Raw genomic sequence first — 27,456 nt, 5'->3', positions numbered from 1 at the left:
TTATACAAATTTTTTATTATAGTCGATATTTAACATGACTCATCCAGTCCTCTAAGAAAAAAGGATCCGTAAAACAAAATAGTGTCTTTGTGTCGTATGAACAAATCTGCACTAAACCTAGATTTACAACGTAAATCGAATAATTTTTGTCGTCAGTTGTCAAAGTACGGTTGATATTCAAATGCATTATTTTCCTCTTTTCGGGATATTTTTTTAGTATGTTGATGCTGCATTAACAAATATAAGTGTATATAAGTGAAAACACAAACAATAAACAACGGTTGCGATAGCCGATAGGCATCTATAAACTTTACGATGCCCATGATATCACTTTATAACATGAAACTAATAACTATGAAAGTGGCGTAAATCTAGGTTTCTATGCTTCACAAATGAACATGTAGATGTATATCTATTCACTTGATCCGCCGAGTACGTATGCGGCTGATTCACTTCACGAAAGTACGCGAGGTTGATACAGGCTCGGCGTCGTTGCGCGAAACGATGCCGAGTGCCGCGGCGATTTGCCGCGTGAACACACGATTCCGCCGCCGCGTACAAATAATCTTGCCGTGGCGTAGCCGCGGATAATGTTTGTTCCACCTTGGCTGTACTGTACTATATTTCGGATAATTTAAAATTCGGACATGTGCTAATTTGTTGTTGATAGATTGTAGCATTATGTTTTGTGTTATTTCAGACAACAAGAATGGATGGTGGTAATAATCATGGGCCTTTCTATCAAGTAATAGGTGTGAAAGACATTAATTTAATTGAACCTGGAAATCAATCACCTCAGCTTAGAGAAAATATTTTAACAATAGGTGTTGTTTTAGAACTTAAGAAATGGGCTAATTAACAGAAATTGAAGTCATCCAAAGTAGTGTAAATGGGTGTGTGCAATTACTAGTAAGTCAAACTTGATTGGATGTCACCCTAACTTTTCAAGACCACGGATTTGTAGAGTAGTTGAGGCTAAAAACAGTTTGACATGCCTTTGGTTTATATGTGGTTTATTATTCATATAATAATTGTTTCATTAAATCGACTTTGGACATGTTTTTATTGTATTTTAATTTGATCAAAACCAATTAACACCTAAAAGGTACTCTCTTTTGTTGTGTTTCATGATCCTCGCCATAAGCGTTCTTGAGTTATCATCTGGAAACCATTTTACTATTTCGGGTCACCTTGAGCTTGACCTTTAACTTAGTGACCTGAAAATCAATAGGGGTCATCTGCTAGTCATGATCAATCTACCTATCAAGTTTCATGATCCTAGGAATAAGCGTTCTTCAGTTATCATCCAGAAACCATTTTATTATTTCGGGTCACCGTGAACTTGACCTTTGACCCAGTGACCTAAAAATCGATAGAGGTCATCTGCGGGTCATGATCAATGTACCTATGAAGTTTCATGATCCTAGGCATAAGAGTTCTTGAGTTATCATCCGGAAACAATTTTACTATTTCGGGTCACCATGACCTTGACCTTTGACCTAGTGACCTCAAAATCAATAGGGGTCATCTGCGAGTCATGATCAATGTGCCTATGAAGTTTCATGATCGTAGCCATTAGCGTCCTTGAGTTATCATCCAGAAACCATTTTACTATTTCAGGTCACTGTGACCTAGACCTTTGATATAGTGACCTGAAAATCAATAGGGGTCAACTGTGAGTCATGATCAATCTACCTATCAAGTTTCATGATCCTAGGCATAAGCGTTCTTGAGTTATCATCCGGAAACCATTGTACTATTTCGGGTCACCGTGACCTTGACTTTTGACCTAGTAACCTGAAAATCAATAGGGGTCATCTGCAAGTCATGATCAATGTACCTATGAAGTTTCATGATCCTAGGCATAAGCGTTCTTGAGTAATCATCCGGAAACCATTTTACCATTTTGGGTCACCGTGACCTTGACCTTTGACCTAGTGACCTGAAAATCAATAGGGGTCATCTGCCAGCCATTATCAATCTACCTACGAAGTTTCATGATCCTAGGCATAAGCGTTCTTGAGTTATCATCCGGAAACCATTTTACTATTTCGGGTCACTGTGACCTTGACCTTTGACCTAGTGACCTGAAAATCAATTGGAGTCATCAGCAAGTCATGATCAATCTACCTATCAAGTTTCATGATCCTAGGCCTAAGCGTTCTTGAGTTATCATCCGGAAACCATTTTACTATTTTGGGTCACTGTGACCTTGACCTTTGTCTTAGTGACCTGAAAATCAATAGGGGTCATTTGTGAATGATCAATCTACCTATCAAGTTTCATGATCCTAGGCCTAAGCGTTTTTGAGTTATCATTCGAAAACCATTTTACTATTTCGGGTCACTGTGACCTTGACCTTTGACCTAGTGACCTCATAATCAATAGGGGTCATCTGCGAGTCATGATCAATGTACCTATGAATTTTCATGATCCTAGGCCTAAGCGTTCTTGAGTTATCATCCGGAAACCACCTTGTGGACGGACCGACCGACAGACCGACCGACATGTGCAAAGCAATATACCCCCTCTTCTTCGAATGGGGGCATAAAAATAAAGGGAAGCAATTCAAAAACTTTGGCCAAAATGAGTTATGGTTCATGTTCACTGCACTTCTCCTAGTTGCCATCTGTTTATATTTCTAGTTTCAAGTAAATCCCTTCAGTAGATTTAGAGTTATGCTCTGGACAAAAATTTACTTTGAAATTAAATAAAGGGAAATGTTTAAAAAAAACTAAGGTAGATAGAGTTATGGTTTGTAGTCACTGCACTTCTCCTGCTTGCCATCTGATTATATTTCAAGTTTCAAGTAAATCCCTTATCAGTAGATTTAGAGTTATGCTTCGGAAAAAAAAATACTTTGAAATTAAATAAAGGGAGATAATTCAAAAACTAAGGTAGATAGAGTTATGGTTCTTAGTCACTGCACTTCACCTACTTGCCATCTGTATATATTTTAAGTTTCAAGAAAATACCTTTAGTAGATTTAGAGTTATGCTCCGGACAAAACTTTACTTCAAAATTAAATAAAGGGAGAGAATTCAAAAACTAAGGTAGATAGAGTTATGGTTCTTAGTCACTGCACTTCTCTTACTTGCCATCTGTATATATTTCAAGTTTCAAGACAATCCCTTCAGTAGTTTTAGAGTTATGCTACGGACAAAAATTCACTTTGAAATTATAAAGGGAGATAATTCAAAAACTAAGGTAGATAGAGTTATGGTTCTTGGTCAATGCACGTCTTCTAGTTGCCATCTGTTTATATTCTAAGTTTAAAGTAAATCAATTGGTTTATGATCTGGACAAAGTTTCGGACGGAAGGACGGACACATGCACAGACGGACAGACGGACCGGACCAATAACTATATCCCCCCCCCCCAAAAAAAAAAATTCAGCAGGGATAAAAAGACATGGAGATGTTTAAAACTTAATAATATACTTCACAAAAATGCATGTTCTTTTTTTCCCAAGAAAAGTAACAAATCAATGTTTATCAATCTTAGATATTCTGGTTCTATGAGCAAATCAATTAATATTTCTTTTTGCAAATATAAAATCATGTTAAACAATTACGTCACACAGCAAATAGTCAGTGAATATTGGTGGATAATTGACTCAGAATGTACGTGTTTAATATTAATTGAACACATACATTAATTATGTAGAAAACATCAAGTTTTGTACAGCTCACATGTTCCGAATAATGTTTATAATGGCAAGTTAAGCATTTCGAAAATTATATTGTATGCAACACAAATAGGTCTAAAAGTAATTCTAGACTATCATCCATTTTTATATGAAAGGTAGATGTATTCAAGTGAAATCATCTTACAAAAATCCTGATTCTTCTACCAATGGGTGCCACCAGGTTCCATGTTATCTGGTTACCAGCTGTCAGTGTTCCGGTGTTTAAACTGCTGGGTCCATTCACATGGATAGAATGATATCCTTTGGGAGCTAAAATTTAGAGTTATCCTTATTTAATTTCATGACTTTTTGAGGAATAAATCAATATCCCCCCCCCCCCCCGCCATTTCAAAGCTTAGAGGCAACATTATCAATTGAATGAAACAAAACACTAAAATATGACAGTCAAATGTTGTCAACCATCTCTGCCATCTAGTATTGTTGAGAAAGCTTTTTTATATAATTTAATGGACAATCTTGTTGCCCATTGATTTTGAGTGGTGAATAGTAACAATAATCTGCTATTAGATCATGCCCAACTTAGCAAATGCATCAGAATCATAAAACACTGTTGAATTGCCAAGCAAATACGATCAATAAAACACAAACTATCAAATGAGTCACTGCAATACTAAATAAAACTGTCCTTTTGGTGCATTTGATACCTTATTTAAACCAAAAACAGATATATGTCGATTTGTTATAAATAATTCTTTTAAGTATTGGTTATATAAGATATGTCTTTCCATGAAAATGGAAATTGTGTTGCAAAAATAGAAGGTATTGAATCCTATATACATACAACAATTAAAGAACTCATCTGACGTGTCGTCACAGTCCATGTTTCCATCGCACATGCGCTCCATGGGTATACACTTAGTGGCTTTGTCACATGACACATAGCCTGTAAGTCATACAAATACTTGTATAAGTCAAACAGTTATGAACTGCAAAACTATTTGGAGTATTTATTCATAAGAACATTTCAATAACATCATTTGCCTTTATTTTCACAAAATTAAACATACTGAAACCATTAAATGCTAGTGACATTTTCAAAATAGCAATTTCTTTTAAGAATATAAACTGTCAACCATTTGCATGAATGTAAAGTTTCATCTTGTAAATTTTTTGTTGGCAATTTTAAGTGATATTATTTTCCAGTTTTCAAGTTCTAATAAAACGCTATAATAGTTGTTAACCTACCTTGGAGGCAAGCGCGTCTCTTGCACACAAAGGCGTGTCTCTCATCACAGTCAGCCACACGTGTTTTTGAAGCAATAGGATCTAGCACGATGCAGCCTGGCTGATCAGGTATAACAACAGGCTCAAAGTTAGCCCAACGCTTGATGAAGTCCAGAGACGTATCATTTGTTTTGTAGGCTGAAACATTATTGCAAAACACAACTTAAGTTTGGCACCTTGGATATTTAAACATAACATACTAAATGAAGCTTATACATAGATATAACTATAAAGTAAAATATGTCTCACTTTCGGCCAGGTCTACAAGTCAAATGGTCAGTAATAACTGATTAAGTTAACTTGGTATTTGCAAATTGTTTAGGAATATTGAAACATCTAAAAAAAAGTGTTTTACATCTACCCATTTTCCAGGTTGGTGCTGTATATTCAACTCCAACTTCAATGTCAACATAAAGGGGATGTGGGTGGAAAGCGAAATGTAATAAGCAACAACTGTGCTAGTAGACTCAAAATGAGGTAATTGTTAAGGTTCTGAGATGTTGAGTGGATTTAACAACAACAAATGTTTCGCAGCCAAACAAAAAAGTAAAATCAAGTTTAAAGCACACAAAATATATTCTCAATTAAGTCCAATTACTGGGTAAGGGCAAGGTTACAAGATTAAAGTGAGTTTAGAGGATATTGGTGGATAGGAAACGGTCATAAGCAACAACTGTGAAAGTATCACAGACGTGTAGATATCAGTGTTGGTGCTAGAAAATACCAAAATTTCTAATACATAGGCCACAAACAGAAGGGCTGGCTGACGGAAGTCAGAAGGACAGACGGTAAGACGGACTAAAAGCCAACACTTACTACACCCCTCCCCCCTCAAAAGAAAGTCATGGGGTGATGGGTATACAAAATTAACAATGAAACAAATAAGCAACAGTGATAAACATAAACATGACCGTTCACTAAACAAGCAGATGCAAATGCCTTTTGAGCTCAAAACATACGGTAATTATTTTGTTCTAACATGGAATTTTCACTACTCGATGCACTTCATTTTGCCAGTGAAATACATGCAGTTGACATATCGAAATACTAATTGGATGACACTCCTGCTTTATGTGGAAACATATCTAGCTTGAGATTGGTCAGATTAGATCCATATTGCCACGAAAGTGGGTCATGACTTAATAAAGCATTTATGATAGCAAACAATTCTTCTGAAAAGATTTTTTATTTTACAATTAACAATTTTCTGGACAAAAAAACAATAACAAACATACAGTGCTTTGTATATAATAATGGAGAAAGTGGGCTTTGACTTAATTAAATATAGCGATAATTGCAAGAAATTTTTCTCAATCTTGTATTTTGCAATTAAGAGTTTTCAGGAAAACAAAATAACAAAAAAACGAAAACACAAAAAAAAAGTTTATATAGCAGGTCAAACAGTTCTCAGGCATGTCAGCGGGGTATTTTATTGTTGTCTGAATTTGGTCAATAGGACTTTTTCCTTTAATTGTTGCTGTTTCAACATATATTTGAAGAAAACAACTGACACAATCGTCTCAGTTAGGTTTAGAGTTTTGCAATTTTATGTGATATATCTTTTTTGCTTTGTAAAATTCAGTTTGGTATCATTTGTTTGTTTATTTTTTTATTATAAAAACAGGAGTAATTACAAAACATACCAATCCAGATATTCTTGGTGGGGAATAGTTTGTGTACAGCCTCGTCATACTCGATATCGTTGTTTAGCATAAACAAATCTGAACCCTGCCTGCAATCAACATAAATATTGAATTTTCATTACTATTCTGAGTTTCAGTGTGTACACATTTATACCACTAGATAGATTCAAAAATATTAATAAAAATATAGTAGACATAGATTAGTACATAAAGCATAATATAAAATGCAACACAAAATTCATACACCTATCTCAGATGAACCCTCCTGATAGATGATAACATTCCACTAATTATGTTGTGTGTTTCATGACAGGTCCATCTGAGACTATAGGTGACTTCATGCATGATTGGACCTGCCAAACATTTCATTTTTTAGCAAAAAAATGTACCCAGGCTGTCCGGCTATTTGCCCAAAATATCAAATTCGAATACATATAAATATGTACATCTGCAAGGCCCGTACACAGGGGGTGGGCCCAGGGGCCCGGCCCCCCCCAGCTGGCTGTCGAGTTATGATTTTTTAAATAATGGGCCTACTGCAAATTTTTCTTTCAAGAAAGGGCCCACACTACACTTTCACTCAATACAAAAGAGCAGACTTGTTTTATTGTCCCTGTTAAACAAAGGGATTAGCAATAATTTACTCCCCAGTGGAGATAAGCCCCTAGGCAATGTTTTCTTATGGGGGTACACACATCCCCAATCAGTCAATTACCCCCTGTTATTCTATTGATGGTTGATTTAACAGGTCTTTTGATTGGCAAAGGAAAGAGAAGCAGCAAATGGAAGCAATTGAAACAGGAGGTCATAGTGCGGAAATTGCGGACGTTAATAATTTGTTATAAAAACAAATAATGTTAGAAGCAATTAGAGAGTTGATATGGAGTTAGTCTAAGTTCAAGGCCCATAACTTCGTAAAAAATAAATGGACCGGAACAAAACTGATACTTCATCTGTAATTCATTTAAGTAGACTCACACACCAAATAGCAGGTCAATATCTTAAAACTATTTGAAAAAAAAGTACGGAAAAAAATGCCAGACAGACGGACATTCTGACTGCTATATGCCATCCTACCGGGAGCATCAAAATCAGCTCTATATTTGAAAGAGTTGTGTAAAAAAAAAATCCTGAAAACGGTAATTATAACTCTATTGGTCATTGTAGGCTCGGGTAATATTTAAATGTACTCCGAGTATTCTTAAGTATACTTAAATGTACCTCGGGACCGATCGAGCGTTATTTTAGAGAATTATTTTCTATCCAAGGCCCATAACTTTGCCAAACATTATTGGCCCGGAACGATACATGCACTTCATCTGTAGGTCATGTAGGTAGACTCACATACAATAAATCTGCTTAATATCTGAAAGCGTTGCGTAAAAAACCTCCAGAAAACGGTTATTATAGAGAAAATTTCTAAGACCAATAAAATGTCGGAGTTGAGATGACTTTGATGGTTTATCTGTGTTGATGATGGTGAAAGTGAATATATGTAGTAAATAATAACAATTTTATTAGGAATTATTTTGACACTTTAGAGAAGGTTTGAATTAGAAGAGAAAATACTATTATGGTTATATGTCAGTCATACTTTATTATACATTTCTTAATAAAGAAATTTGATTTTCAAAGTTTGCTTTCGTTCTTCATCAAACATCATACATTTCTGAAATCTAAAGCTTTAAACATTGGTGTGAATTTCACACCAATTTTTAAAGCTTTAGACTTCATAAAGGTGATGATTTACTTGTTATATTCCATAAATTTATATCACAAAATAAGTACTTTAAAGCATTAAAATTCACCTAAAAAAGTGCCAAATAAAAAAAAAATCGCAAGGGGAGGCCCTCCCACAACCTCCCCGCTTAGGCCTCCCCATTCAAAATATCCTGCGTACGGCCCAGTAATATATAGTGATCCAGATATATTGTAATCTCGCTTAATGAATCCTGCCATCCCAGGATAACGAATATCAGTGATTCATTTTGAAATCTACATCAATGAGTCCCTGGGACTTGCATATTTTGAAACAATGGGTCCAAACTGAAAACAATAGGTTCCAGATTGTGTCTTTGTAAATTTGTTACAAATAATCTTCTTAACATGATACACCTTAGCCAGGGGCTCTTTTATGCAATTTTTCAGCTCAAAACAGAAATAGGTTTATAGCATGTAAAATCTTTATTTGCTTTCCTTTTAATAACAAACAGTGAAACATATAACATCTTAAACAGAGAACTTTTAACATCTTTAACAATTTGGACTGACTAGACTTTTAATAAATTGGATGACTAGTGTTTATATTTTTTTGGTCAAAATTAGCCATTTCAAACAGTGTGACAAAATGCAATTTCTCATTTGGTCAAAAGGTTTACAACTTCAATACAGATTAAGTGTAACAACACTCATACTGTATTAAAGGTGTATAGCCTTCTCACCTTGTTTTTTCTCCAAACAGGGAGAGCTTTTTCCACAAATTCATTCCGGGAAAAATTGCACAACTTCACTCTTATGAGTGTGTCTTGTTTCCCTACAGTAAACCTGTTCCTGAATGCGGTCAAGACCTTATTCTGTATAGAAAATACCCTCTCACATCCTGCAGTATAAGCAGCAGATGTCTGTGTTGTTATATGTACTTACATTCTACGTAACAAAGGACGCAATACTGTAATACTGTACGATCTGTATCACTATTATGTATGTACCGTATAAAAATAAAATATGCTATTTATTTCAGAACTTGCAAATTTTAATTGTCACTTTAGAAAAAAAAAACACTGCTCAATAAATCCAGAAAAGTATAATAACATCGCTTTACAATATAAATAATAACTGTCTGCGCTCACAACAGACGAAAGCAAACTGTGTTTTCCGCCGTTTATTCTTCATATTTAAACCGAATGGTTTACATCGATGCTGCGTTATCGATAAATATCTACACAGCGAGTTTAATTTGTTGAGGATCAATTTCGAAAACCTTTTTCGGTAGCATTTTCTTTGTTTACCATCCGGGACAGCCAATTAATTGTCCAACGAACTTTTAACAATACGCCATAACTGATTGGATAATTGATATATTTCAACCAATCAAAATACAATCCCAATGTAGTAATGTGACTCCCTTTCTACTTTTCAAAACGGTGTTGACATGTGTTTTGATTATATCCACGAATCGTACTGGGTATCATGTACAACATTGACGATGTTGAAAATCGGAGTTTTTAAACAATGCGTCCTGAGAACGCACATGTTTGAGATGATGCGTCCCCAGAAAAAAACATGCGTCTGACCAGGGCTCGAAATTTAATTTTTTTCTACTTGCAAAACATTGCGAGCAGCTTTAATACCAACTCGCAAAATCAAAAACAGTCTCGTAAATTTGGCAGGAAACATAAAAACGTTTGGACATTAATTTAGTACTATTAAAACAAATTAAAAAGTACTTAACATACACATTTTATTTCTGCAATCATACAAAGATATCAGTTCCTTGGACAATAAGGGTATTGTTTTCAAATATAAGTGTGTCGTGTCACTCAGAAAACAAAGTTTAAGTGTCAGTTTGGGATATTTTTAATGGGTTTTCAAATATTGAAAAAAATCAGCTATGGTCGTGTGTTGAGTGCGATGTCACCAAAATACAAATCAACGGTTAACTTTGCTTTAGCTTTCGTATTTTTATTTCCGTCTGTAGGCAAAAAGAAACTAATTATGTTTGGCTTCGACGCCATGTCTTTTCAAGTTCAATGAACAAATGTGAATAGTCGACTGTTTCACGTTCTTTGTACCAACACTATCCGCGTATCTGTACTATAAGTATACCAGTCTACATACAAGGTGCGCGCTTCCGCATACAGGTATTCAGACGTTCTATAAATTAACCTACGGTTTAGCGTTCATGACGTTGAGTGCATTTATATTACTAGGTTTTTTCCAATATTTCTTTACTCGCAAAAATATACTAGTGGCTTAAAACTTTACTCGCAATCAGTATTTTTCACTCGCATTTTGCCAGTGTGCGAGTGTTAATTTCGAGCCCTGCTGGCACGCGGAATGCACGGCAAAATGAATCACTGAATATGCAGTGTATTGTTGTATCTAAAACGCTCCATACCTGGTACAAACAGCTTTTGCTTCTTTATGGGTCTCATCCACATCCACTTTCATGTAGCAGTTTGCCTTGTGTATACTCCATCCTGCACAAACAAACATGTAAATTCGAACATAGGCGCTGAATGTCAATGTTGTTTTTTTATTATTTATTTATTTTTTAGTTACCCGTTGTTTATGATAATGCATACACATACTAAATTAATAAAAATATTACCACAAAACGTTTCCTTAAACAAACAATAGTTCGACTATGTACATAAACAGATCGCGGTGGTGTAGTGGATAAGGTGTTTGCCTAGCGATCGGGAGTTCGTGGGTTCGAAACCCACTCGGGGAGCGTTCTCATTATCTCCTACATAGACACCTAGTACTGGTTCTTCCCAGGAAACGGACTCGATAATGTCACTCTGCCTATAATGCTCGAATTTTTTTGTCAAAATTAGCCATTTCAAACAGTGTGACAAAATGCAAGAGCGGTTGGCAGTATACAGAGATAGAGATAGATAAATATTTACAATATTTATGTTCATAGTCGAACTATCTTTTTTTTAAGAAGACGTTTTGTCGGAAGATTTTTATTAATTTAGTATCGTCGACTCACCTAAATTCGCGACTAACCTAGATTCTCGGATTTTGTTTTCATCACGTAACCAGTACCAATATTTGTTTCTGCGCATGCGTGATCGTGGAGATATGCAAATGAATGTTAACTCGATTGGAACGATTGAAGATTTGTGAAAAATAATGCGTTTTAAACAAGTTAAAAGCGTGAAGTAGAATCAATTAGCAGAAATACCATATTTTCTTAACACCAATAATACCCGTCCATCGCATTTCATAAATATTAAGTAAAAATCAGATATCACGATTTTTTGTTGTCGTTTGCTGTTGTAGTAGCATTGCCATATATGGAAATGTTCGCTTCGAAAACATGAGTAATTCCAACACATGATTTATTGTGTGTTTCTTAGACCATGACAATTAAGCTAATTTCTAGTTATTTTTTGTCTTTTTAAAGCCATCCCTAAGCATTGTCGCAAGAAGTATAAGCTTTATTCACCGACTTCCTTGTTAAATGCTTACAAAGCTGTTAAGGAGAAGAATATGTCCGTTCTTAGAGCCACAAAATTATACAGATTTCCTAAAAATACATCACGTGACAGGGTCTTTGAAAAAATCCACCCAGACACAGTTGTTATGTGAACTGCTCCCATTTTCTATGCATTTCACGCCGTTCATATGTTAATATTTTATTGTTATTTCGTGTTTGACTTCTTTGTTAAATGTTTCATTTGCACCAGAAACCAATTTAAACTGTTAAAAATAAGTTAGCTTGGCCTAATTACTCGACATTGCTGTGAATGTTTGTATGACGTCAAACCCGCGAATCAAGGGTAGTAAAAAAAAATGGCTGACGCTTTATACTTATGTCAACAATATTGACATTTAAGAGCTTTAAAAACATTGTTTGGAAATCACAATGGAACAAATTAACGAAGAATGAATTTATTTTAAAAGTTTAATGTTTGTTTTCGTTGTTTTTTATGCGTTATTATTTTAATATTGACATTAAATGTTAAGGTCGCGAATTTACGGTAATCGAGGATATGAGTTTGCATTATAATAAATAACGGGTAACTAAATTACTAAAAAATAAATAAACAAGGGCTGTTTGTAAAACATGCATGCCCCCCATATGGGCTCTCCGTTGTAGTGAGAGCCATTGTGTGAATATGTTTTTTGTCACTGTGACCTTGACCTTTGACCTGGTGACCTGAAAATCAATAGGGGTCATCTGCCAGTCATGATCAATGTACCTATGAAGTTTCATGCTCATAGCCATAAGCATTCTTGAGTTATCATCCGGACACCATTTTACTATTTCGGGTCACCGTGACCTTGACCTTTGACCTTGTGACCTCAAAATCAATAGGGGTCATCTGCGAGTCATGATCAATCTACCTATCAAGTTTCATGATCTTTGGCATATGCGTTCTTGAGTTATCATCCGAAAACCATTTTACTATTTCGGGTCACCGTGACCTTGACCTTTGACCTAGTGACCTCAAAATCAATAGGGGTCATCTGCGAGTCATGATCAATCTACCAATGAAGTTTCATGATCCTAGGCATATGCATTCTTGAGTTATCATCAAGAAACCATTTTACTATTTCGGGTCACCGTGACCTTTGACCTAGTGACCTCAAAATCAATAGGGGTCATCTTCGAGTCATGATCAATCTACCCATGAAGTTTCATGATCCTAGGCGTATGTGTTCTTGAGTTATCATTCAAAAACCATTTTACTATTTCGGGTCACCGTGACCTTGACCTTTGACCTAGTGACCTCAAAATCAATAGGGGTCATCTGCGAGTCATGATCAATGTACCTATGAAGTTTCATGATCCTAGGCCCAAGCATTCTTGAGTTATCGTCTGACAACCACCTGGTGGACGGACAGACCGACCGACCGACAGACCGACATGAGCAAAGCAATATACCCCCTCTTCTTCGAAGGGGGGCATAATAAAAACATTGTCATTGACGTCGAGCGCCTATGTTTCAGATTCGCAAATTTTCGTTTGAGTAATGATATTTGTGAAGAAACAGTAATGCTGAACATCTACCATGCTCTAAAATACCCATTATATGCATCTTTTGATGATTTAAAAACCTAAAAATTTTACTCGTTGACCAATTCGTCGTCTGACACATAACGCCCTGAATGAACGTCATATAAAAGCATTATGGGATTATATTTAGGTTACTTTAAACGGCGGTTAAATTCAACTTTGTTTGGTACGGTTACTTTGCTGTACATAGCGTGTCCATACTTTGACCTATTTGACGTTAACTTCACCTGGGTTACTTTATATATATCGGGTTTAAAAATAAACCAAGGTATTAAATGCATATCTGTTTATTCAAATGGTTGCGGTATGTTTAAAATAGGTTACTTATTATTCTAAAAAAATATATAATACCATTGATAAGATGGACAACTTACTATGCAACTGTCATTACAAAATTATACGATGAACATTCAATATAAGTCCACTGTCTGGTGTGGCTTTCAAGCGTTGAATTCATAGGGACCCGGCACACAAAAAATCATATATGAAATATAATATATAGCCTATGGTTGAATTATAAATGATCTTGAACTCACTTACCTTCAGGACACGAGAAATTCAGCTCTCCTAAAGTTTCTATGACCTGTGCTTTAACCTGAAATTTAACAAATAGCATACATTTCATAAACGACACATTTTTTTTATTTACATTAGTATAACGAAAACAAAGATTACGTCCTTTATTAGTTTTAATATGAAAACATACGTAATTAATGTAAACCTCCGCGCAGATATTTGACTGGTTCCGAGCATAGCATCATTATCGCCAATAACCAATTAGAGATGACCGCTTAAATTAATGTATGTCAAGATTTTGTTTAACATATCCGCAGACAAGAATATATGTGAAACATTTTATCAAGTTTGCTCTTCAAAACGCTTACAAAAAGGTTTCCACTAATCACGAACAATCATAATTTTGCGTGGCGATCCATTGTTCTTGGTTGTCTAGGTTGAGTTGTCCATCATATTTGCTAAATGAGATCACACTCAATTAAATTACTTGTAAGCCTGCAATCATTTTTCTGCATTCGATATTATTCGCTTAATTAATTGAACAAATGTATAAATGAACAACGAAAGTATGTCAAATGGAGATTTGCAAGGTCTCAGCAAGGTTTCTGCAAGGTTTCTGCATTATAATGCATATTCGTATAACGATGGGAATAGTAATTAAAGTTCACAAAAAACACAGTTTAGCAAACTGCATATCCTTTTTAGATTAAAGTAGAAAGAAGTGGAAAAAAAACACAAAAAACCATTCAGAACCATGTGTACTGGTACTGTATCATGCTTTTATAGTGACACAATGAATATTAATTACTGGTATCTCTTCTAAAATTACATCTTAACCAGCCTATTTAAGGCAGGTTCGCGAAACATTTAAACTCCAGATTTTTTTACACTCAGTACATCAGTTTCAGCATTCTTTATTTATGTGACATGTCTAAAGCGATGCTTATTTGCATTTCACAAGAATAAATTAAACGTTTTCTTAAATCTGATTCCCTTTCAGGTGTTAAATCATTAAAATTTTGTGGATGGGTAAAACACATTATTTGGACATTAAAACTGAACGAATTAAAAATTTGTTTTTGAATAGCGTTCCATGTATACAATAATTTATTTTACCACAACGATTCGGGACCGATTGTGAAATTATATTCATGTATCCAATATCATTAAAACCATTGTCAGTCTGACGCTCCTATGTTCTACGCTGACTCAAATCAAAGCGCTGAAGGCACTAAAGTTGTTCGCTATTGCATAATCTTAGACGCAACTCAGTTTTCAGAATTATGCTATAGCTTTTTATATCGCAAGTTTGAAACGAACCCAACCTATTCAAATTTATAAAGAGTGTGTCCTAAAGCAGAGGTCGTGATGTGTGTGCACTGTTTATTCTTATATTTATGTTATAGAGATAACTTAGACAAAATAACAACAATATGTCTCTTTTTTCGCAATTGGTTGCTGCACTGGCAACCATCTTTAGAATTTTGGTTGTCTTGCTAAAGAATAACATGCCTAGAATTATGTACATGTTGTGTTATGTGTATCTAATACTTTATTGATTTGCTTCAAATTATTGAGCAACAATGTTGCCGACATGACAGACTTTTAATGCATCATGTCTTGTTGTGAGCCGGAATTGAATCATTTCCTATGCCTAATTGATCCACATTCGCAAATTTGTATTCTATGTTTAATTGGATCGAGTTGTTCAAGCTTTTAAAAAGCTATTTGCCCTGCTTTTTAGCCAAACTGTAACCAACTTTTGAAATTGAGTTTCCTGGGCTTAAATCTACTGGCCCCAGGCTATCAGGCAACCACTAAACCTGTACGTTTTTCATAATGTAAGATTTGACAGTGTAAAAACATGTGCATTATGTAAATATGCCACGGCGTAGGATATATACCAAGGGCGATGTTAAAGGGATGTCCCAAATATTGGCTCCACCAAATATATGTAAAACGAGGCCGTAAGTCGATATGTGCATCACTCTTCAGCTTTATAAAAACAACAACCATCGACTGCAATGGTATTCAAATATTGACATAATACACTGTCTACTTGCGTCGAGATAAAAAATAAACGTTAAAAACATCTTCGATTGAAAGCATACATTGTTTCTTACACATGAGTTTGTATATCGCTTCTGTAACAAGCTTATTTTTTATGAAAATCGACAGTATAAAGTAGTGACTAGCACGATTATACTAATGCAGGAGGTGTAAATTTACACTTTTATAAAGACATCTCAACATTCTGAGAATGTTCACTGCTTATAGAAAACAAACATAAACCATTTATTTGTGTGGTTTTCATAATCAGGAGGTCGAAGGGAGATGTACGGAATCCGAATAGTGCCATCTATAATATTGTCCTTCTTTCATCGAGGGCGACACTAGACACACGAAGCGATACACGATATTTTTCGCGACAGTCGCGGCGACGCACGAAATTGTTCGCGACAGTCGCGGCGTCGCACGATATTTTTCGCGCCAGTCGCGGCGACGCACGATATATTTAACACGATATATTGCCCTTGTGAAGGTAGCCCAATAGGCGATATATCGTGTTAAAGATATCGTGCGTCGCCGCGACTGTCGTTCAAAATATCATGCGTCGCCGCGACTGTCGCGCAAAATATCGTGAGTCGCCGCGAAAAAATATCGTGTATCGCTTCGTGTGTCGTGAGTCGCGTTCAAAGGGCGACACTAGACACACGGAGTGTATGTCGAGTGCAGCAATATTGATAATAAATGGTTAAAAATAACTGTAACACCGTTTAAAAAACGCGACGGTCGACAGGCGATATTATTACAGCGATATTTGTACAGTACAAATATCGTGCGTCGCCGCGACTGTCGCGCAAAATATCGAGTATCGCTTCGTGTGTCTAGCTAGTGTCGCCCTTTGAACGCGAGACACGACACACAAAGCGATACACGATATTTTTCGCGACAGTCGCGGCGACGCACGATATTTTTCGCGACAGTCACACCGACGCACGATAGTTTGCGCGACAGTCACGGCGACGCAGGGTATATTTAACACGATACATCGCCTTTTGGGCTATCTACACAAGGGCGATATATCGTGTTAAATATATCGTGCGTCGCCGCGACTGTCGCGCAAAATATCGTGCGTCGCCGCGACTGTCGCGATATATATATGGTGTGTCTAGTGTCGCCCTTGATGAAAGAAGGGCGAGATTTAAGATGGCACTATCCGGATTCCGTAGAGATGTGTTAATTCGTTAATGCGGGTATGAAGATGTGATAAACGTCCATCAGTTGAAACTGATGCCTTGTGGATAATTTGTCAACGCATAAGCCACCTGTTTTTTTCATTTGCCGTTGTTTAGGCGTTCGTATTAAGAAAAGTATGTGTATTGAATGCCATGGCAATATTAATATGTAAAAACCAATCAAGGGTTATATGATTAATGAAATAACTTAAAACAATTAACCGGCAAAAATTGTTTTTTGTTACGGAAACAAAAATAATTAAGCATTAATGCAAATGCTTGGCCAAATGTCATCCACGCAGAACCGATTGTATGCCATATTCGTCTGAAGTTTAGATTGAATCTAGGGTGGATCAATGTAGGAGTAATGAAGCCTCATATCCTTCATCAGTTTACGCCCATTTAGGTTACATGCGTTAGGTGTGCCTTGCAAACATTGATATGATTTGCGTTTTATCACCGCTTCGCAGGTTTAATAACAAAAATTTAAATAAAAAATAGTGTTTAACTTTAGCAAGCTTTAAGAAACACGATGCGAAATACAGTAAAGAACGCCACTTTGCCCGTTCGTTTAAACAGTTTACATTGCTTAATACTAGAGCACGTTGCTTTGGACATGTTAAGGCTATTAATTCAACTGTAAATATAGTCATTTTAAACGTCAGTCCTAATTATTTTTGCCAAGCGCTGTTATTACCAACCCTCTGATATGCTAAGCGTTGTCGCTCAATCACTTCCTGATGTATAGCCTAGACTTACTGTTACAGTTAGCTCTATGACATTGAAAAGAAGAGCATGTTCGAGTGTTTGACAAACAAGATTACTACAAATTTATCATAAGTAATTGCACAACAATCGTTGTATTGACTTAATAAACATACCAGAACGGTGTACGTAATTAAATGCACATACTGGAACACTGTACCGACTAAATACACATACTGGAACATTGCACTGACTTAATACACATACTGGAACATTGTATTGACTAAATACACATACTGGAAGATTGTACTGAATAAATATACATACTGGAACATTGTACTGACTCAATACACACACTGGATCACTGTACTGACTCGATACACGTACTGGAACATTGTTCATACTAAATACACATACTGGAACATTGTACTGACTAAATACACATACTGGAACCTTGTTCTTACTAAATACACATACTAGAACATTGTACTGACTCAATACACATACTGGAACATTGTACTGACTCAATTCACATACTGGAACATTGTTCTTACTAAATACACGTACTGGAACATTGTTCATACTAAATACACATACTGGAACATTGTACTGACTAAATACACATACTGGAACCTTGTTCTTACTAAATACACATACTGGGACATTATACTGACTTGATACACATACTGGAACATTGTACTGACTCAATACACATACTGGAACATTGTACTGACTCAATACACATACTGGAACATTGTACTGATTCAATACACATACTGGAACATTGTACTGACTCGATACACATACTGGAACATTGCACTGACTCAATAGACATACCTGAACATTGTACTGACTCAATAGACAAACTTGAACATTGTACTGACTCAATACACATACTTGAACATTGTACCGACTCAATACACATACTTGAACATTGAACTGACTCGATACACATACTGGAACATTGTACTGACTCGATACACATACTGGAACATTGAACTGACTAAATACACATACTGGAACATTGTTCTTACAAAATACAAATACTAGAACATTGTACTGACTCAATACACATACTGGAACATTGTACTGACTCAATACACATACTGGAACATTGTTCTTACTAAATGCACATATTGGAACATTATACTGACTCGATACACATACTGGAACATTGTACTGACTCATTACACATACTGGAACATTGTACTGACTCAATACACATACTGGAACATTGTACTGACTCGATACACATACTGCAACATTGTACTGACTAAATGCACATACTGGAACATTGTAATGACTCAATACACACACTGGGACATTGTACTGACTCGATACACATACTGGATCATTGTAATGGCTCGATACACATATTGGAACATTGTACTGACTAAATACACATACTGGAACATTGTACTGATTAAATACACATACTGGAACAATGTACTGACTCAATACACATACTGGAACATTGTACTGACTCAATACACACACTGGAACATTGTACTGACTCAATACACATACTGGAACATTGTACTGACTAAATGCACATACTGGAACATTGTACTGACTAAATACACAGACTGGAACATTGTACTGACTCGATACACATACTGGAAGATTGTACTAACTAAATGCACATACTGGAACATTGTACTGACTCGATACACATACTTGAACATGGTACTGACTAAAAACACATACTGGAACATTGCACTGACTAAATGCACATACTGGAACATTGTACTGACTAAATACACATACTGGAACATTGTACTGACTAAATACACATACTAGAACATTGTACTGACTAAATACACATACTAGAACATTGTACTGATTAAATACACATACTGGAACAATGAACTTACTAAATACACATACTGGAAAATTGTACTGACTGAATGCACATAATGGAACATTGTACCGACTTAATACACATACTGGAACATTGTACTGACTAAATACACATACTGGAACATTGTACTGACTAAATACACATACTGGAACATTGTACTGACTAAATACACATACTGGAACATTGTACAGACTCAACACACATACTGGAACATTGTACTGACTCAATACACATACTTGAACATTGTACTGACTCAGAAGACATACTGGAACATTGTACTGATTCAATACACATACTGGAACATTGTACTGACTCAATAGACATACCTGAACACTGTACTGACTCAATAGACATACTTGAACAATGTACCGACTCAATACACATACTTGAACATTGTACTGACTCAATACACATACTGGAACATTGTACTTACTCAATAGACATACTTGAATATTGTACTGACTCAATACACATACTGGAACATTGTACTGACTCAATAGACATACTTGAACATTGTACTGACTCAATACACATACTGGAACATTGTACTGACTCAATAGACATACCTGAACATTGTACTGACTCAATAGACAAACTTGAACATTGTACTGACTCAATACACATACTTGAACATTGTACCGACTCAATACACATACTTGAACATTGTTCTGACTCAATACACATACTGGAACATTGTACTGACTCAATATACATACTTGAACATTGTACTGACTCAATACACATACTGGAACATTGTACTTACTAAATGCACATACTGAGACATTGTACTGACCAAATACACATACATGTATGTCTGATTATACATGCTTGAAAATTGAACTGACTAATTACACATACTTGACCATTGTACTAACTAAATACACATACCAGAACATTGTACCGACAAAATGCGCATATTTGACCAGTGTGTTGAAATACACATGCTAGAATATTGTACTGACTAAATACACATACTTGTACATTGTACTGACTATTTACACATACTGGAGCTTGTACTGACTTAATACACACACTTAAACATTGAACTGACTAAAAGCATATACTTGAAAATTGTACTGACAAAAACATATACTGGAAAATTGAACGTACTAAATACACATACTGCACCACACAATGAAAGCATACATACACGCATTATACTAAGTTATTATATTGAATAATAATTTTTTTAAAGTTATTGTATTGCCTCTTTGAAAGCGCATTCATATCAACTTATAATAGCAATATGTTTAACTGTGACACACACATGAAATCGATATATGTTACTCATATTAAATAAGATAAAACGCCTTTCCAGATAGAGTCCAATAGCCATAGCCATACCCAAGTAACCGACATACATGTTTGAAGAAAACAGTAACCCCGCAAGTACATGGTTACATTGTTTGTCATGTGTCACATGGACTTTTTTAGAATTCATCACTCTTTTCCCAAGAAACGAAGCATGAATGACAGAACGGTTTCTAAGTTTAGTTCTTGACAAAACAGTGGAATTTTAAACAGAGATATGTGTACGATGTGCAGACCTCTTGTGGGTTATATTTCTTTGGTAGCAAACAATATTATTTTACCTCGTACAGAATATTCGTTTTTCATTGGCTAAGACAGGTCACATGCTGACAGTGTATTTTAGATATTTGGTGGGTAGCTTTTCATATTGGGAAACTAAGGTTAAATATGTCTCACATGTAAAACAAGGCGACATTTTATAAAACTGAGTAGAGAACTTTCCACCTGTTATTTCGTAACTATTGGAATATGAAAAGCACTCGTTACACAGCTTCTTACCGACCCCACGGTGGGATACAGGGTAGTTAAGTTATATTAACATTGGACTGCGCTCGCGCCCAATATAATTGTACCGTATATCACACGTTAACACTCAGAAGCCATGTTCCTAAAGTTATAGTGGTACCTTTTAATGTAAAACAAAAACGTAAGTATTCATCCCGGTTGCAGTTATTTCCTTAACATCGTAACACAAATCTGTCAAAGCCTCAACTTAGCGCAGGCAAAGGCACAGTGCTTTCTTGACCTTTTAATACTATCGAAATAATATTGAAGATCAGGAGAATGCCAGGTTTACGAAAATTATTTTCTAATGTCCCAACCCATAAAACAGTTAAGTGTACATTTAATAAATGAACTATTACACGCACATTAGACCAACGCGATGCCCGCTGAAAGTTTTGTTTTTGTTTAATTATGGAAAAAACGTGACACCAGTTTACCCATTACAACTTTAGCCATAACTCAATGCAGACTTGTTTTACCAATACCCAGATGCATCGCACCCGTTAAATTAAGTTGATAGTTGTGTCTAGGTTAAACCGAAGTGTCATTATACAACATTTACAAATTAATTAAAGGCGTTTCCTTAAACGAAAAATGAGAAACGTGACAAAAGCATTCAACCATAACGCTTATGAGCTCGAAATGTTCCAAATTTCTTTAAATAAATTAATTAAAGGCGTTTCCTTCAACGAAAAATGAGAAACGTGACAAAAGCATTAAACCATGACGTTTATGAGCTCGAAATGTTCCAAATTTTTTTAAATAAAATATAAGTAATGTTTCGTGTTTGCGGTTAGGCGTGGTTACATGTTTTCCCCAAAACCACACAAATATATAAACGTCGTGACACTCAGCGCATGTTCCTGTTCATTAGATTTAAGTGAACTGGTAAAAAAGTAAATATTCAATTAATCAAAGTAGTACACTATTTATAACCCAAGGTAAATGAAAATCATGACTTGATCCTCAACGTATGTTCTTAACCCATTTATGCCTAGTGGACTCTCCCATCCTTCTAAATTGGAACAATTTATTTCCAAAGCGCTGAAGGCACTGAAGTTGTTCGCTGTTGTCGTCCTTGATTAGCTTGTGCTAATCAGTGTGCACATGCTAATCTTATTTGACATGCATTAAGCCCCGTTTTCCCTGAAAGCAGCCAATATGAACAGATTTCAATGATAAACACTAGACTAGCCAATGTCGACTTACAAGCTGGTAAATACAACCACTGCAGTAGTATAGCTGACGCTCCTAAGCATTCGTCGTCTGCAGTGCAGACAGGTAGTGGTAATCGTTCCTAGAGTAGTGAGTTACAGTCCTTAGCGTAGCTAAGCTAGCTAAGCACATACTGATTTACATAGCATGCTCTGTAAATTTAGTCGGCCGCTTACGAGACCAACTAAAAATGGCAAAAATTTATTTCAACTATTTTTAAATGTAAATTGGTGATAATATGTAAACGATTTTGAATACAGCTATTTTGTGTTTGCTCACAATTTATATTGAGTATGCTTATAGTTCCGATATATATTAAAATTTCTTCAATATCCTTGTTACAATATGTTGTCCTCAATAATATTTTTTCGTATGTTTGTTATGTTTACTTCTTCCAAAAAAAAATGAAAAACTACCAAACATCGATTACTGAATCCATGGACAAACAAATCAGTATAGATCTATTCATTAAAAAAATAAAATTAATGTTTAGTCTAACTAGAGCTTTGTCACAGACGTGACGTATACCCCCACATGCCACATTGACACAGACTATTTTGCAAGCTGTCTTCACAAAACAAGAGAATCTAAATGGTGATTTTTAGGAATTATTATGCCATTATTATTTATGGCCATTTTGACCTTTGAACTCTTGAATTCTTTCGCATGACACGCTGTCTAATGACTGTGAACAAAATTAATGTACAGAGTCATTTTAAAATCTCACAATGAATGACATGGTTATGGCCCGGACAAGCTCATTTATGGCAATTTTTCACTTTTTAACTCCAAGTGTGACCTTGACCTTGGAGATATCGACGTAATTCTTTGTGAACAAATGTACCAAGTAATTTTTTTACATCTCACAATGAATGACATAGTTATGGCCAGGACAAGATCATTTATGGCCATTTTTGACCTTTGAACTCACAGTGTGACCTTGACCTTGGAGATATCGACGTAATTCTTTCGCGCGACACACCATCCAATAATGGTGAACAAATGTGCCAAATGATTTTAAAATCTCACAATGAATGACATAGTTATGGCCCGGACAAGCTCATTTATGGCCATTTTTTACCTTTGAACTCACAGTTTGACCTTGACCTTGGAGATATCAACGTAATTCTTTCGCGCGACACACCGGCCAATGTTGCTCAACAAATGTGCCAAATGATTTTAAAATCTCACAATGAACAACATAGTTATGGCCCGGACAAGCTCATTTATGGCCATTTTTGACCTTTGAACTTAAAGTGTGACCTTGACCTTGGAGATATCAACGTAATTCTTTCGCGCGACACACTGTCCAATGATGGTGAGCAAATGTGCCAAATGATTTTAAAATCTCACAATAAATGACATAGTCATTGCCCGGACAAGCTCATTTATGGCCATTTTTGATCTTTGAACTCAAAGTGCGACCTTGACCTTGGAGATATCGACGTAATTCTTTCGCGTGACATACCGTCCAATGATGGTGAACAAATTTTCCAAATGATTTTAAAATCTCACAATAAATGATAAAGTTATGGCCCGGACATGCATTTGACCTTTCTTTGAACTCAAAGTGTGACCTTTACCTTGGAGATATCGACGTAAATTCTTTCGCGCGACACACCGTCCAATGATGGTGAACAAATTTGCCAAATGATTTTTAAATCTCACAATAAATGATAAAGTTATGGCCCGGACATGCATTTGACCTTTGAACTCCAAGTGTGACCTTGACCTTTGAGATGTTGACGTACTTTTTTCACACGACACACCGTCCCATGATGGTGAACAAATGTACCAAGTTATTTAAAAAAATTAAAATCTGACGATAAATGACATAGTTATGGTCCGGACAAACTTTCGGTTTAAAACACACTAAGTGACCCTGTGACCTAGTTTTTGACACAGCATGACCCATATTTAAACTTGACCTATACATCATCTAGATACAACTTGTGACCAAGTTTGGTGAAGATCGGATGAAATTTCGGGACAGACAGACAGACAGACAGACAGACAGACCAACAGACCGACCGACCGACAAAGTGACTCCTATATAGCCCGCATTACCAATGGTAATGGGGGTATAATAACGTATTGCTCCAATTGGTTTATTTTCTTAATCGTATGTAGGATTGAAAATATTATTTCTTCGTCAAGTTTTGTTTTGTCAACCTTTTTGGGCTCAATACAAACGCGACACCGAAACTAATTGAACTAGATAGCACGCACAACTTTTCTTTAAGAAATATCTTGTGAATTATAGATGCTCATCAGCCGAAGAAATAATAATTTGCCGTGGAAATGTTATGGGTGATAAAATAGAGACGCATTATTGAAATGACGCAGAGTTAATCGGCCCATTCGCGGCGATGTTTAAAAATTATAACGTAATAAGACCACGTTCTGACTAATGTGTGTAATTTAAATGAGAACATAATAATCAAAGTTTAGAAAGCTCCACCGCAGTCATGTTTAATTACAAACTTATCGAATTTACGGGTGTTGTCGCAAAAATACCTTACAATTACCAATTCAAAACCGACAATTTAATAACCGAGTCGCGAGAAATAGTTTCAAAGATGTGCAGCGTTATAATGTTTGTATCCGCAGTTCACAATGGGCTGTGTCCGGGTTTAAGCCCAAACATAATGATTATTGGACTACGCCTTACGGTGTTGAACCAATGTCAAAAACGGGACAGAGGTTATCACAACTCAAAGCACAGAAAATAATAATTGGATTTACGCAATCGAATCGTCAAAAGGACATACAACTTATTTAATTTTTAAGTTTTATTTATTCTAAAAAGTAAATATTAGACCACGGCAGATTTATAAGCAGTTATAACAACTATGGGGAAATATTTATCAATTGCAATGTTATGAACTTCCCGATGCACTTACCTGTTTTGATTGCACATGGGATTAGAACAACAACGGTAAGCATAAGTGAAAGCGTGTACCAAATAACTTGAATGTGCATACATAGCGACTTAAATTGCGCCAATGTTAACGTCAGAATCATCCGTACACCGAAACCAATTCTACATAAGGAGTGTTTGATGACACGTTTGAACCAGGAAGCATTGATTCGGTTGGTTAGCCACACATATTTATAAAATCAAGTTCCATGTAAGAGCCAATTTTGTAAATTGATGGGGTTTTAACTAAAGATACTGAACTCGTAATTAATTATCGTGTATTTTGTGGATGTTAAAACGAACCGGTTTTTGAGGGGAAATATTCATTTTGTTTAAAGCATGTATTATTTTGGTACAATGTATTTGTTTGTATTGGTGGCTGGCCGTTTAAAAAGTCTCAATATTATATCGGTACATGAAATATGATTTTTTTTTATATAAAGCCAAACGCTATAATTAACTGTATTATAACCTTTTTATTGCACAACGTTTCAAAGTAAAAACATGTCTCTCAATAAGATTATTCTCACGATAGAAGGTATTTCCCCTTGCTAACGCACTATGATATTACACTGATTTTTAACCGTATATTTAGCCTTCAACTTTTTGCACTATATTGTCAATCTGTTATTTAATTGTGTGTCTGTTTTTATTGTTATTGTGTAAGGAGTGTTAAGGACGAATGGTACACTTCGGAGAGTAAACGAAAATTTAATCCAACTCCGAAATTTGGTTAATAAATTTATTCGATCCTCGCAATGTTGGTTTTTGTGTTCTTTTTGAGGAATTCAAGTTTATGTGATCAGAATTCAGATACAACTAGTTGTTTGCATGAACAACTAAGTATTGGTAAAACGCGAAAGTTCAATGTATATTGTTCTTCAGAAAATAGACAGTTGTAACGTTACTAAAATTAGTATTTAATTAAGAAAATACTCTGCGAGTTCTTTTAATTACATGAGTGTCATTTAAACAATGTACGTTTCGAAGAGTTTTCTAAAAAAACAGAACACGTAATTTTCCCTGGAAAAAGCTGTTTCAGCTGCAATATTATCATTGTTATAATAATTATTGTAAACTAAAATGATGTGTATTTATTCAATTGAAATACCAATATACTACATTAATTGTTAATCTTTTAACTGCATAGTTTTATTTTCATATAATGTAAATAAAATCAACAATTCAGTTTTTGGAGCACTGATGTCAACACAGACATTGGAGAAATATATCAACTACAAATATGTTTCTCAACCATGGTGTTGTAATGGGACTATTATCTCAAGATACAAGTCTTTATATTACCGTATTAATGTTCTGGTTTTGTGATTTCACAGAGTTCATACCACCTAGATAGCAAATATATGTGCACATTGGAGTTATTTTTATTAATTTTAAAAATCCAGCGGTGAAGTAATGTATGTAAAAATTGGTTACACTTCATAACTTTCTAATTTGAAGATAACATTTCATAAAATTGTGTATGGAAATTCCTGTAACGACGCAGATGATAAAAATGATAAATATGTTTTTTTATTCAAAGTTTCTTTTTTAAATCAACTCACATTTAATATATACATCACGTTTATTGCACATGTTTTGTATAATTTTGCTTTAAAATGTTTTTTTTTTTTTTTACATTTATAGTTAAACGTTCCTGTTTACAATTTTTGACGCACACTATCCGACTTTTTGCTAACTAATATCGGCAAATGTATAACAAGTTAAAGATGTATAAGGAACTTTTTAACAAGTAAGTGAGAATGTCAACTTCGTATAAAATTAAAAACACTGTCTTACAGACAAGTCAGAATGTTTCGTGTTAAATTCACATGCACTTAAATTACTATTAAAATAA

At 35.3% G+C, this 27,456-nt stretch overlaps 1 protein-coding gene across 1 annotated transcript in view; it reads right to left on the bottom strand.

The window, feature by feature from the left end:
• The window catches only part of LOC127847978 (sushi, von Willebrand factor type A, EGF and pentraxin domain-containing protein 1-like), an 88,120-nt gene that overhangs the window by 55,180 nt on the left and 5,484 nt on the right, over positions 1-27,456 (bottom strand). The window contains exons 2-7 of the mRNA XM_052380232.1: positions 13,868-13,922; positions 10,694-10,775; positions 6,577-6,665; positions 4,895-5,071; positions 4,491-4,592; positions 3,834-3,958 (exon numbers count right to left, since the gene is read on the bottom strand). Coding sequence (XP_052236192.1) covers positions 3,834-3,958; positions 4,491-4,592; positions 4,895-5,071; positions 6,577-6,665; positions 10,694-10,775; positions 13,868-13,922 — 630 coding nt within the window. The remainder of the gene's footprint in view (positions 1-3,833; positions 3,959-4,490; positions 4,593-4,894; positions 5,072-6,576; positions 6,666-10,693; positions 10,776-13,867; positions 13,923-27,456) is intronic.

This window comes from Dreissena polymorpha, chromosome 10 (genome assembly GCF_020536995.1).
Source record: "Dreissena polymorpha isolate Duluth1 chromosome 10, UMN_Dpol_1.0, whole genome shotgun sequence".
Classification (NCBI taxonomy): Eukaryota; Metazoa; Mollusca; class Bivalvia; order Myida; family Dreissenidae; genus Dreissena; species Dreissena polymorpha.
This window is presented reverse-complemented; position numbering and strand designations above follow the sequence as displayed.